Source organism: Centroberyx affinis, unplaced genomic scaffold (assembly GCF_046629955.1).
Source record: "Centroberyx affinis isolate AG114_WGS23_722 - 3 ecotype Tasmania unplaced genomic scaffold, CSIRO-AGI_Caff_v1 ptg002386l_1, whole genome shotgun sequence".
NCBI lineage: Eukaryota > Metazoa > Chordata > Actinopteri > Beryciformes > Berycidae > Centroberyx > Centroberyx affinis.
The window spans coordinates 99077-111269 of NW_027280641.1; the positions used below are offsets into that span (position 1 = coordinate 99077).

The 12193-nt window shown below is 43.5% G+C and overlaps 1 protein-coding gene across 1 annotated transcript; it reads left to right on the forward strand.

Annotated features, from left to right (window-relative positions):
* Window positions 1-403: 403 nt before the first annotated feature.
* Window positions 404-11899, forward strand: LOC139656132 (DENN domain-containing protein 2A-like). Its single transcript, XM_071533634.1, has 19 exons — window positions 404-462; window positions 1251-2348; window positions 2847-2947; window positions 3535-3629; window positions 3830-4039; window positions 4924-5017; window positions 5216-5266; window positions 5432-5655; window positions 6025-6134; window positions 6809-6878; window positions 7488-7565; window positions 7711-7851; window positions 8373-8521; window positions 10066-10243; window positions 10695-10736; window positions 10906-11014; window positions 11300-11569; window positions 11653-11739; window positions 11868-11899. The coding sequence occupies exons 1-19, from the start codon at window positions 404-406 to the stop codon at window positions 11897-11899; spliced, it is 3198 nt and encodes a 1065-aa protein (XP_071389735.1).
* The last annotated feature ends 294 nt before the right edge of the window (window positions 11900-12193 follow it).

A 12193-nucleotide genomic window follows, 5' to 3' on the forward strand; every position in this document is an offset into this window, starting at 1 on the left:
AGATTTTGTGTACCATATTGTAAAACGTTACCAAATCATGATTCTCAATTCTAGATAAAATAACTTAAAATGGGCGTTTTTGGTAACTACTTGGTAAGTAGGAACAAAACCACTCAAAGTCTCATCCAGTCTTGCTGTCATTAGATTCCTTCACACCAGCAGTTTCTCCAGAATTGTTTCTTGGTGGGGCGAGAAGCCAATGAAAAAGCATTTAGGGTCACTTGACACTTAAGCCCTCCATTGAAACCGAGCCAGACAGGATGTCAATAAAAGTTATGTGAAGTTCAAATCCAAGCTCTGAATGCCAGAACTGATGGAAGAATTGGCTAAAGATGCTTTACTCTTTTTCTGTGTTCACCCCCCCCCCACCCCCACCCCTCTCTCTCTCAGGTGTACAGTGATCATGGCGGCTGCTAAGAGAATGACTGCAGGGCCAGACTGCATCTACTCCACTGTCAACAGGTTTGCATCAGAATGGGCTTTTCTGTGGGATAACTGAACTTTTTTTTTTTTTTGCTTAAGAAATCAGCCATCGTATCTCTCAAATTCCCTCTGAGCTTGAGAAATAAGTAACAAGATTTATAGGTTGGTCCCAAAAAGCCTTTACTCATTGTGTCCATTAAGGAAAAGTCACAAAAGGTCTTTCAACTTAGGGTTCCCATTTCCTCCGGTTTATTTATTAAAACATAATGTTTGATGAAGTGGGCCCTGGTCCAAGTATGTGTTTATTTAGCGTGGCTGATGAGAAGAAGATGCTCGGTCATAGGCTTGTCCTCTGGCATTTACTCCCAGACTGGAGACCAGGGCTGGATTTTCCCACTGTCGCCAGAAAAAGACTGACTGTCCCCTCACTGGCAGTCACAACGAGCGCACTGGGAGTTCAGGAAGATCTGGTAGCGGTCAGTTCCTTAGCCTGGTGTTAGCGTAGTCAGTGGTTTCCCTAGTCAAATGCAGATAATCAATGAGCTATGACTATAAAGGTAGTGCATGTTCATATCATTGGGTAAGATGATGATGTGTATTACTGAGGAATTTTGTAAAATATGGTCAAAATATGGCCTTCAATGAGTAAGGTATCACAAGGTGTCACCATTTTATTCTTATCTATTTTATTTGGATCATTTTTAGTTTTTATCATGTTTATTAGCAGTCTGTTATCACTTTGTGCTATTTCATGTGTTGACTTTGTGTCCATATCAATGTTCACATCACCCTTTTGTAAAAATGATGCTAATTTTTTTGTGTTTTAGGTTCAAGAAGAGCTATCTTGGTGGGACGAGTGGTGACTTTGCCTCTGTGCAAAACAAGGGAGCTGAGCAGGGAAGAGAGGGGACGCTGAAACTCCCCTTCACCCCTCTGGACAACCTGAGCAACCGAGGATCACCCATGATGGCTCACAGGAGGCCGACCTTCGACCCTCAGGGTAACGAAAACGCCCCACTGGTGGGCGGCAAGCTCCCCAGGACCCACGGAGGAAACATCAAGGAGAAGATCTCACAGTGGGAGGGGAAAGAGTCCACTCAGACGCCGCCAACCTCCTCCTCTCCAGTCCCATGCACCGGTGTAAAAAGGACAGAATCCCTAACTAAAAACAATGGTAAACCTACTGATGAGCAGAACGTGGAGGGTTGCAGGAGAGCAGCCCACAAGGAGAAGCAGGACCTTGGGAAAGAGAATGTAGGAAAGCTTGGGGATTCGAGGCCTTGTTCACCGGTTGAGCCTGCGAAACACCAAAGAGGGACGCTCAAGAGCAGTGATGGTAAAAGTGAGATCCAAAGAGGGGAGGAGTGTAGGAGAGCAGCCCACAAGGAGAAGCAGAGCAATGGGAAGGAGAATGCAGGAGAGCTTGGGGATTCAAGGCCTTGTTCACCCATGGAGGCTGTGAAGCAGCAGGTAGGGACGCTGAGGAAAAGCAAAGACAGGAAAACAGCGGAACAAACTACGCAGGAAAAGAGAGCTGTATTCACTCTGTTTCGAAAGCTGGAGCAGGCGATGGGAGAAAGCCACGGTAAAACCCCTGCAGAGCTCGGGAACTACTTCAGCCCGCCCGGCAAGGACAAGCAGGTGGAGTCCGACGCGGTGATGGGTGCTGCCAAGTCCTTTGGGACCGGAGAAGGGAAAGAACCCCAAGAGAACGTGTACACAGAGCCGGGGGCGCCACCCATCAACCCGGTCCCCAAGCCCCAGCGCACCTTCCAGCACCCAACCAACACCGCCCCCGCAGGGAAGAGCCAGAGGCAGGGGAGAGGGCGCAGGAACCTCCCCCCGCTGCCCTCCGCCTCCCCCCAGCCTCCCCCGGGCACCTACAGGAGACCCAGGGGTGACAGGCTCCGAGACAACATCAACAGGTATGGATATCCATTTGCCGATACTGGCCGTTTTATTAAATATCGGATATTGGCCTGTCATGTGATCCACTGCCGATATGATGGATATGATGATTCCTCCTTGACTACTGCCACATAAAATCCTTCAAAGACATTTTATTTGTTCATTTAATTGGCCAATAATGTTTTTTGTGAATGAATTCTTCCTTGATGGGTAGTAAGGTATCCCAGTTTCCCCTACCATTGCATATGGGAGTTCAGTCACCCTGCCTTAAATAGCTACTAACCCTAAACGAATATCAAAACGAAAACATGTTTTGTCATGAAAATGGAAAAATATAAAGATATTGAATAGAGGCAGATTCAATACAAAAACATTGGTATCAAACTCTAATAATAGTAAATGTAGCAAAAATATTGTTAGGCTTTTGTATTATGGTTATATGTATACAACTCTATATGTACACAAATTAATTATACTGTACATATTAACTTGTACTTTTCTCCTCACTATGTCAGGAAATCCTCTGAGTCTGAAGACAGAGAGTCTCACAGTCAGTCGACTAGTTCCCTCTTCTCTCGTACGCTGTCTCAAGAACATCACTATGAGGACATCCTGGGTTAGAAACCTCTATTCTATTCTATTCTATTCTATTCTATTCATGTGCCCATGTCTCTAATAAACAGGGGGTTTTTTTCTAAGTTTTTTACCATTGTAAATTAATTTTTCACTTAAACATAGTAATCTATTCCAGAGCGTTCCCTAGCATTGAATAGGTGGGGTGGGAGACTTTTATACAAATTATTAGGGACACTTACTCTCTTTCATGAAGTACACTAATGAGGTGAATCCAGGTTAAAGCCATTGCCCCTTATTGATTTCCCTTATTAAAACTATAGCAATCACAAAGGAGGAGCTGTAGATACAGAGAAGCAGACGAGTTAGAGAAGAATTTTTAAGCTTTGAGACAACTGAGATGTGGATTGTACAACTCCATGGAGGATGTCCCAATTATTTTGTACATTCGGTGCAGTGTCACATGATCTAAAGGCTAATGCAAAAAAGCAAAAGAAATGGTGGAAGTATTGGTTTTCACAAACCCATTTCGGTTGAACCCTACTATATACTTTTTAATGCATAAAAACAGTAATTGGAAAAACACTAATAACCATGAGTTGAATGTTGCCATCTTCGTTCTTCCTGCAGACTCGTCAAAGGAGAACCCATATGAGGACATTGAGGTGGACAGTCAGTGTTCCCAGCAGTCTCTGCCCTCCTCTCCTGGTGCCGACACCACCAAGGTTCCTGCAATACATGCTACACATAATGCAATCACCACTGTATTATCCTGCTCTGAGATGTGTGCTTTATAGTGAAAACACATCTATTTCTGTTACTTTAGAAGACTATGAAAGGCTTGTGCTATTTCAGAAATATGGATTCTGTGCGGCACACTTCCACCCTGCTTGAGATCTGGATCTGGTCTTTTCCCTCACTATAGGCGTCGAGGCCGGGCTTCTTCAGGCAGAATTCAGGCAGGAGTTTTAAGCTGCTGGACCTGCGGAGATCCAACCAGCAGACCCACAGCACCGGCAGCGGGGGGGTTTCATCTCCACCCCAGCTGAGCCCTCCCTCCACCCCCACCGGGCCTGAACAGACCGCCTGGCTGCCTGGGGATCCCTACAGCCGCACCTGCCGCAGGATACCAACGGTGTGTGTGATTGATTGATTGACTGATTGATTGATTGATTGCTTGCTTGATAGGTTGATAGCTTGATTGCTTGATTGATTGAATGGGTATAAAAAGGTACAAACAACAGTACAAGCCAGAGGATAACATATAAAAACATAACACTTGTTTCCAAAAATCAGAACAAAACAATACACACAAAACATACTGTGTGTGTGTGTGTGTGTGTGTGTGTGTGTGTGTGTGTGTGTGTGTGTGTGTGTGTGTGTGTGTGTGTGTGTGTGTGGCTGTGCATGTGTTAGGGCAGGACATTTAATCCAACAAAATTCAGAATTGCAACACTGATGATAGCGATTTCCCAAGGAGAATGTGTTTTGTTTTTTTGTTTTTTTTAGAAAGCAAAGGTGTTTTCTGGAGTTGTGCAGAATCCCTGTCCAAGAAATCATGTTGCATATTGGAGAAAATGTTTCCTTTTATTCAAACTGAATTACTAAAAGAAAAAAAATAATATTCAGAAAAAAAGTCATGCTGGATTTCATCCTACACCTACAATGCCTGCCACATCGCTTTATGACTGCCAAAACATTGGTTAATGATTATTTAATCACTTGCAGAGGAAAGATTTATTCAATCTCATTCAACTTGAACCTGAATTCATTATGGCTGCCAAGTTCCACTGTAGCGACCAAAACATCATTATTGGGGGTTTTGTTTCACCTAAAGGGAAACATATCACACTGTAGTATTTCTGTACCCAGGCTTTGTATATTAGTTTGTGTGTGTGTGTGTGTGTGTGTGTGTGTGTATAAACAGTGCTATAGAAATTAAAAACAACAGATATGCACAAATCAGAACAGATATTCATCATGAGTTGATGAGTCACATGCATTACATTTTATCAACAGGTTGTACTGAAGATCAACAGTATCTTTGAGGCTCGGATTGGGAAGAAACACCTGAGAAGGGTCTATCATTATGCTGAGACCAGCTCAGGGAGAGGTGAGGTTGCTGTGATGTTGGTGATCTTATAAGGAAAGCTTATTCTGCTGTAGCTGCAGTTATTGTAGTCAAGTCCCTTTGGATAAGAGTGTCAGCGAAATACCTGAAATGTAAATGCGAGAACACTTCATCATGCAAACTATCTAAATAAACGTTTGGTGGATCTTTTGACTTAATAAACCCTACTTCTGTCTGCAGTTACAGATGAAAACAGTGACTCTGAAAGTGAAGTTGAAGACAGAGCCAAAGGTAGAGTATCACAATGGAATAATGGCCTTAATAATTTTTGTGCTGGATATTCTTCTAGTTATTGCAAGTTCTTGATCCGTGTGCCCCTCACTTTGTCTTTCTTTAGCTTTTTAACTGAGCACCTCCAATTTCTACCAGCATTGCATCTTTCTTCTTCTCTCCCAGCTCACCGTCAGCGTCTCGTGTCGGTCCAGTCCATACTGAGCCAGCCAAGCCAGACTCAGGTCCACTACAACGGTACCAATACCAGAAACAGCTCTCTGGACCAGGGAGCGAGGCAGGAGCTGCACCAGCGCCAGCTGTTTGAGTACTTCCTGGTTGTGTCGCTGCAGAAGGCCAAGGCCGGCGCCACCTATCTGCCAGAGGTCACACAGCAGTTTCCTCCCAAGGTAAGGAGCAGAGAAGCAGTTAAAAGTAAACATCCAAAACAATTCAAAGAATGTAATTTAGTAACTGATCCCACGTCTGTTCCATACAATATCCTGTGCATACCAAGGAGCTGAAATGCTTTAAACCAGGGAAATCTGATTATGGCTCTATGCAGCAGGAATTCAACTCTACCTAATTCATAACTGCAACCTGATAATATTTATTTATAAACAGACATATTGATGTGCAAACTTCTGCCAGCTGATTAAGATTTAATTTGCTAAACATCGATTAATAACTGGAATAAAAACAAAGTTAATGAGAACGCATGTAAGAGGCAAAAGTTTTAGGATTGGCAAACTAGTGTCCCTTCTTTACCTGTGGTGCAGCTGGAGCGGAGCTTCAAGTTCATGAGGGAGACGGAGGATCAGCTGAGGATCATTCCTCAGTTCTGTTTCCCTGATGCTAAAGACTGGGAGCCAGTAGAGAACTACCCAAGGTGAGACCCACATCACACACTAGGATCCTCTGTGTGAAGGTGTGTGTGTTTGAATATGTGTGACTACATGTTTCAAAATACACTGAATGCACAAAACATTAGTGACACTTACTCTTTTCATGAAGTAGGCTACTCTGATGAGGTGAATCCAGGTAAAAGCCATTATCCCTTATTGATTTCCCTATCTATACCAATCACAAAGGAGGAGATGTAGATTTAGAGAAGCTGACAAGTTAGAGAAGGATTTTTAAACTTTGAGACAATATTTTGTACATTCAGTGTATCTTCACAGCAAAATAGTCAGTACTAATTTAACTCTAAGAATGTAAAAATCAACAATAGTGTTTATAACAGCCGCAATATCCAAATCAAATATCAATATCAAAATTCAACACATTAACACTTTTTGCTCTGTTTATGTTATACATGACTGCAGTGTGATGTATAGATGCATCTTGTAAATCCATGTGGGCTGGACAGCTGAATAAAAATAAATGTCAACATCATGAGTATTATAGGTGTGTGAATGTGTGTATGGGTATAAATATCCATGAGGGTCTCACTGTTCATATGTATTATGTACAGTCCATAATAGTCCATAATAATTAATAACAGTACCAAAATATGCCCATCAGATGTTTATTTGTGTGTTTGTTTTGGCTCATCCCTCGCAGTGAGATGTTCTCCTTTGTTTTGACTGGCGAGGACGGCAGCAGGAGGTTTGGATACTGCCGGCGTTTACTGGTAAATAGAAACCAGCAGAATAAATACATGTGCTGTACATTTATTTAGTGACATTCGGTAGAGCTACTGAACAGGAAGTGGCTAAATACCATGATGTCAGCTGAGTAAATAACCGTGCCAAAATAGTCAGCGTGCCTGTGGGAAAACAGTCAATCTCAGAGTCTGGGAGGAAGTGTGTGAGACTGAGAAAGTGTGTGTGTGTGTGTGTGTGTGTGTGCGTATGTCTGCATGTGTTTCTATGTAGTATGTGTTTCTGTGTGTGTGTTTAATTCTGTTGGTGTGTAGATGAATGTTTCATAGTCTCATATTTCAAAGTTTCACACGGCAAGACCTATTTTGTTGAGCAAAGAATTACTGTATATTGCTGCTGCCATGCGAAAACTCCAATTTTGGGCATTTTCACGTTTTTCACTGAAAGACTGCACAAACATTCAAGAGCCCTCAGACTTATGAAATCCTTTCGAAACTGATTAGATAAACTCAAAAAAATGTATGGCCGAGAAGCTGAAACCAAAGCTGATTTTCGTAGTTTCTGAAAAGTTGACGATACAAGGTTTTTATCCCAAAAGGAGTGATGTATGAACCTCCTCCTCCTCCTTTTCTTCTCAGCCTAGTGGAAAAGGCAAACGTCTCCCAGAAGTCTACTGTATCGTTAGTCACCTTGGCTGTTTCAACCTGTTCTCCAAGGTAAACCACTCTCTTCTTCTTGATGATAAATGATATTCACATGAAAGCAAATTCATAGGGATGCCAGATGAAGCCAGACACATACACCCATTCACTTAATGTGTGTGTGTGTGTGTGTGTGTGTGTGTGTGTGTGTGTACTGTAGGTGCTGGACGAGGTGGAGAGGCGGAGGGCTCTGTCTCCGGCCCTGGTCCAGCCCTTCATGAGAGCCATCATGGAGGCCCAGTTTCCAGCTCCAGGCAGAACCATCACCATCAAAACCTTCCTCCCTGGTTCAGGCACCGAAGTTAGTGACACTGGAAGCGATCTGTAGTTTATGTCATTATATATCATTATATATCGGTTGTTGATCAGTAGCAATGACTCAACGATTACTTCCGCAGATGCTGAGGTTTCTGGCTTTCAAAACTCACTGACTGGCCTGTACTCTGTTTTGTCTCTTAGTCTCTTCACCCATTCACAAAAGCTTCAATCTCAAACCAAAAATAGCAAATGACAAAGAACTATTACTATTACAGTATTTTGCATCCTGATATATCACCTCATCACATGACATTTCTGTTGGATCTGTGCTCAAATTAGCTAGCTTACTCGTCTCTATTGTGAAAATGTGACTTTATTGTTAGGGGATGAGAGGGATGGGGGCTGTGCCAGAGACTTGTGTAGGAGGAGATGAGTTCTACTGAGGTTGCTGCAATTCCTGCTGGTCGCCAATAGAGGTCGATAAAGATCATAGATTACTTGATGCCCCTTTAAGGTCATAGATTTTTAACATATTTTCCCTCTGTCTGCCCTCTCCGTTCCCAGGTGATGGAGCTCTGCCGGCCCTCTGACTCGCGCCTGGAGCATGTGGACTTTGAGTGTCTGTTCTCCTGTCTGAGCCTGCGGCTGCTCCTTAGGGTGCTCGGATCTCTGCTGCTGGAGCGCCGGGTCATCTTCACCGCCGACAAACTCAGGTCGGCGGTCGTTGCTCTTGAAATGTGAAATTGCACTGAAAAAAATCTGGAAAAAAAATCTGAAAGCTATTTTTTTCCCCTGTTTATTTACATATGGAGAAATCATATGTTAGATGAAAATGTCAGGAATGTTTTTATTATGAAGTTATTATAAATGCGGGTGGTCCAGACGCGGGTGCATTCTTTTATCTCCTTGCTGAAATAGACTTGAAGGCCGTCCCAGTTTTGTCCAAGCAGGGAACATGCCTGAGAGATATTTTGAGGGCGGCCTGCTGTTGAGCTGTTGTGCTGAAAGGCCAGTTTGTTTTTTCTTCAGGGAAAAGCCAGTGGGAGCCAGATAGAGAGGTCGCAGTAGTAGAGGACCGGAATGCGAAGTCGAGTGACGTGTGTGAAAGGAATTATGTAGCGCTGTGTTCCTCTCTGGGAAATATTGGTACTGTGGGGAATAGTCACCCGGCGTGTATTAACCATGGTATTAACACATATCTGAGACCGTAGCGCCCTCAGGTGGTGAGGATAAGCAATTGGTTGTGTTGAAGCTTTTGTCCCCATTGGATATTCTCATCAATCCAATTAGACTACCAATAAGCCAAGCCGATCTTCATTTTCAAACACAGTGTCATAGTACAATTCCTATATTGTTGTATTATATTGCCGGCTGGTTATTTTGCAGCACAGTTGATACACCTTTGTTGGACTGCCTTCTTCTTTCTTTCCATCTCTGTCTTTTCCCCTTTCTTCCCATCTCTGTCTCTTCCTCTTTCTTCCCATCTCTGTCTCTTCCTCTTTCTTCCCATCTCTGTCTCTTCCTCTTTCTTTCCATCTCTGTCTCTTCGGCTTTCTTTCCATCTCTCTCTCTTTCTCATTTTTCCATCTGTCCCTCTTTCTTTCCATCTGTTTCTTTCTCTCCTTTCCATCTCTGTCTCTTCCACGTTCTTTCAATCTGTCTCTTTCTCTCCTTCTTTCCATCTATCTCTTTCTCTCTTTTCCATCTCTGTCTTTTTCTCTTTCTTTCCATATCTGTCTCCCTCTTTTTTCCCATATCTATATCTTTCTCTTTTTTCCCCATCTCTTTTCTTTCCATCTCTTTCTCTTTCTTTCCATTTCTCTTCTCCTTTCTTTCCATCTCTGTCTCTTCTGTATTTCCACCTGTCTCTGTTTCCTTCTTTCCATCTCTGTCTTTCTATTTCTTTCCATATGTCTCTCCCTCTTTCTTTCCATGTCTGTCTCTTCTTTTTTCTTTCCTTCTGTCTCTCTCTCCTTCTTTCCATCTCTGTCTCTTTCTCTTTCTTTCCATCTCTGTCTGCCTATTTTTTCCCATATCTGTATCTTTCTCTTTTTTCCCCATCTCTGTCTCTTTTCTTTCCATCTCTTTCTCTTTCTTTCCATTTCTGTATCTCCCTATTTCAAACATACACACTTTTTGCTTGTTTGTTCATCATAAAAACACATCTGACTCCTGTGTAACCAATGACTAGTCCTTCACCACTCCTTGTCTATTTCCTCCTCTCATTACATCATTCTCCCTGCGTCCCTCCTTGCAGCACCCTGTCCCAGTGCTGCCATGCGGTGGTGGCGTTGCTCTACCCGTTTGTATGGCAGCACACCTACATCCCTGTGCTGCCCTCGGCCATGCTGGACATCGTCTGCACCCCGACCCCCTTCATCGTCGGCCTGCTGTCCAGCTCCCTGCCCCAGCTCACTGAGCTGCCCCTGGAGGAGGTCAGGCAGGACATAGACAGGGGGGTTAGACGCTAATACTTAGCAGTGTTGGGTTGTAACTGGACCCAGTGACCTGCTTTACCTACTTACAGTTAGGTCAAGTCAGTGCAGATTTACTCATAAAGTGCTTTTAACAGACCCCACTAGATGTGATTTCAATGTTGTGTCTATGCTTTAGCTCTCATATAGCCATGGATCTTTTTGGCTATAGCCCAGTTTTAGACCAGTTAATACATTATGCACAAAATAATGCTTAATTTTTTTTTGTCATATACCCCAGAAGACGTAGTGTAAGACATAGATGTCTATTAAACTTTTACTTATCCATATAGCCTATTTTTAGCCTAGACGCTCAGTGGGCTTCATCACAAAGTGCTTCACAGAGATCAAAGAACATAAATCCAAAAACAATGTACATCACAGTAACTTACCTTAATTTTCCCTTACACAGGTTCTGGTTGTGGATCTTGGAAACAGTCGTTTCCTCAGACAGGTGGGCCCTTCATAGATCTGTGTGTGTATCTTTTCTATGCTTGTTTGTGTGTGTCCTTCTGCATGTGTAACCACACACATGCGCACATGTGCAGGTGTGCAAGGATTTATTTCAACACACACATGTACATAATTTATATAGGCTTATTCTCCTGTCCCGTCCCTTGCAGTTGGATGATGAGGACTCCATCCTGCCCTCTAAGCTCCAGTCAGCCCTGGAGAATGTTCTGGAGAGGAGAAGAGAGCTAGCTAGCGAGAGAGGAGGAGACACAGCTAATGGTGAGACATGACATGGTGTTTGACAATAGTATACTATGGGAGATGAACAGGGAAGAGCGTAGAGGAGTTCCTATCAAGAACAGAAGTCTAAACCATCCACATTTTTTAGAGCCACAAAGATCTAGGACTCTCATTTCAGCTCTTTGAAATGCTCTGTGAAAATTGGTAGTAACACTTTTAGTCATGCATTTAGTCATGCAATTGAGCCATTTGATCAGTAGTACATTGGAATAGTGTTTTGTTGTACATACTGTATGTTACAATGTCCGTCCAACTTCTCTCCAGACTCTGGCCATCTCAGCACCGTTGTGTCCGAGGCCTTTGTTCGTTTCTTCGTGGAGCTGGTAGGCCACTATCCGCTCTTCATCAGCAGCGAACGGGAGGACGGCTACTCCTCCTCATCCTCCTCCCCGGTCCCCTGCTCCTTCCAGCGGGAGGGTTTCCGTAAAGCGGTCCCGTCGAAGAGCATGCGTCGCTTCCTGGAGGTGTTCATGGAGACCCAGATGTTTGGCTGGTTCATCCAGGAACGAGAGCTCCACAGGCAGGCCCTGCGAGGTACAGAGGTGCAGCAGTAAGCCGAGGGTGAGCTGTTGGGAGGGAGTTGATCCGATGGTTCATGATTCTTTCTCTCTCCCCAGGACTCTTTGAAGTGAGGGTGCAGGAATATCTAGACTCCATCCACGACAATGAACACCGGAGGGTCAACAGGTTCCTCAAAGGCTTGGGTAAGGAACTGCTGTTTCTCAGCTGTTCTCTATTAGAATATCTTCATTTTCGTGAGGCAAGCTTTCTGCAGATGGCCTAGGCTCAGTCTCATGTTAAACAACTTTTGTTCCTGTTCCATTATCTCTAGGAAACAAAATGAAATTTCTCTCGAAGAAGTGATGTCACTACAACATCACAAGAAGAGACAAGAAACGGAATAAGACTCCAGGGACTGAAGAAATAGGACTATAGAATATCAACATTTTAGGCATTTTGCTGACACTAGAGCGACTGACAATGAGCAGGGAAAGATTCAGTGTCTTGCTCAAGGACACTTTGCGAGGACTTGTGGCTGTTGTGGGGGTCAAACTTGCGATCTTTCAGTTATGGGACAAATTCTCTAACCACTTATTTTCCCTACCAGAGAGAGATGTTACTGTATCCCACATCTCAAAAGAGCCTTGGGACTGTGGA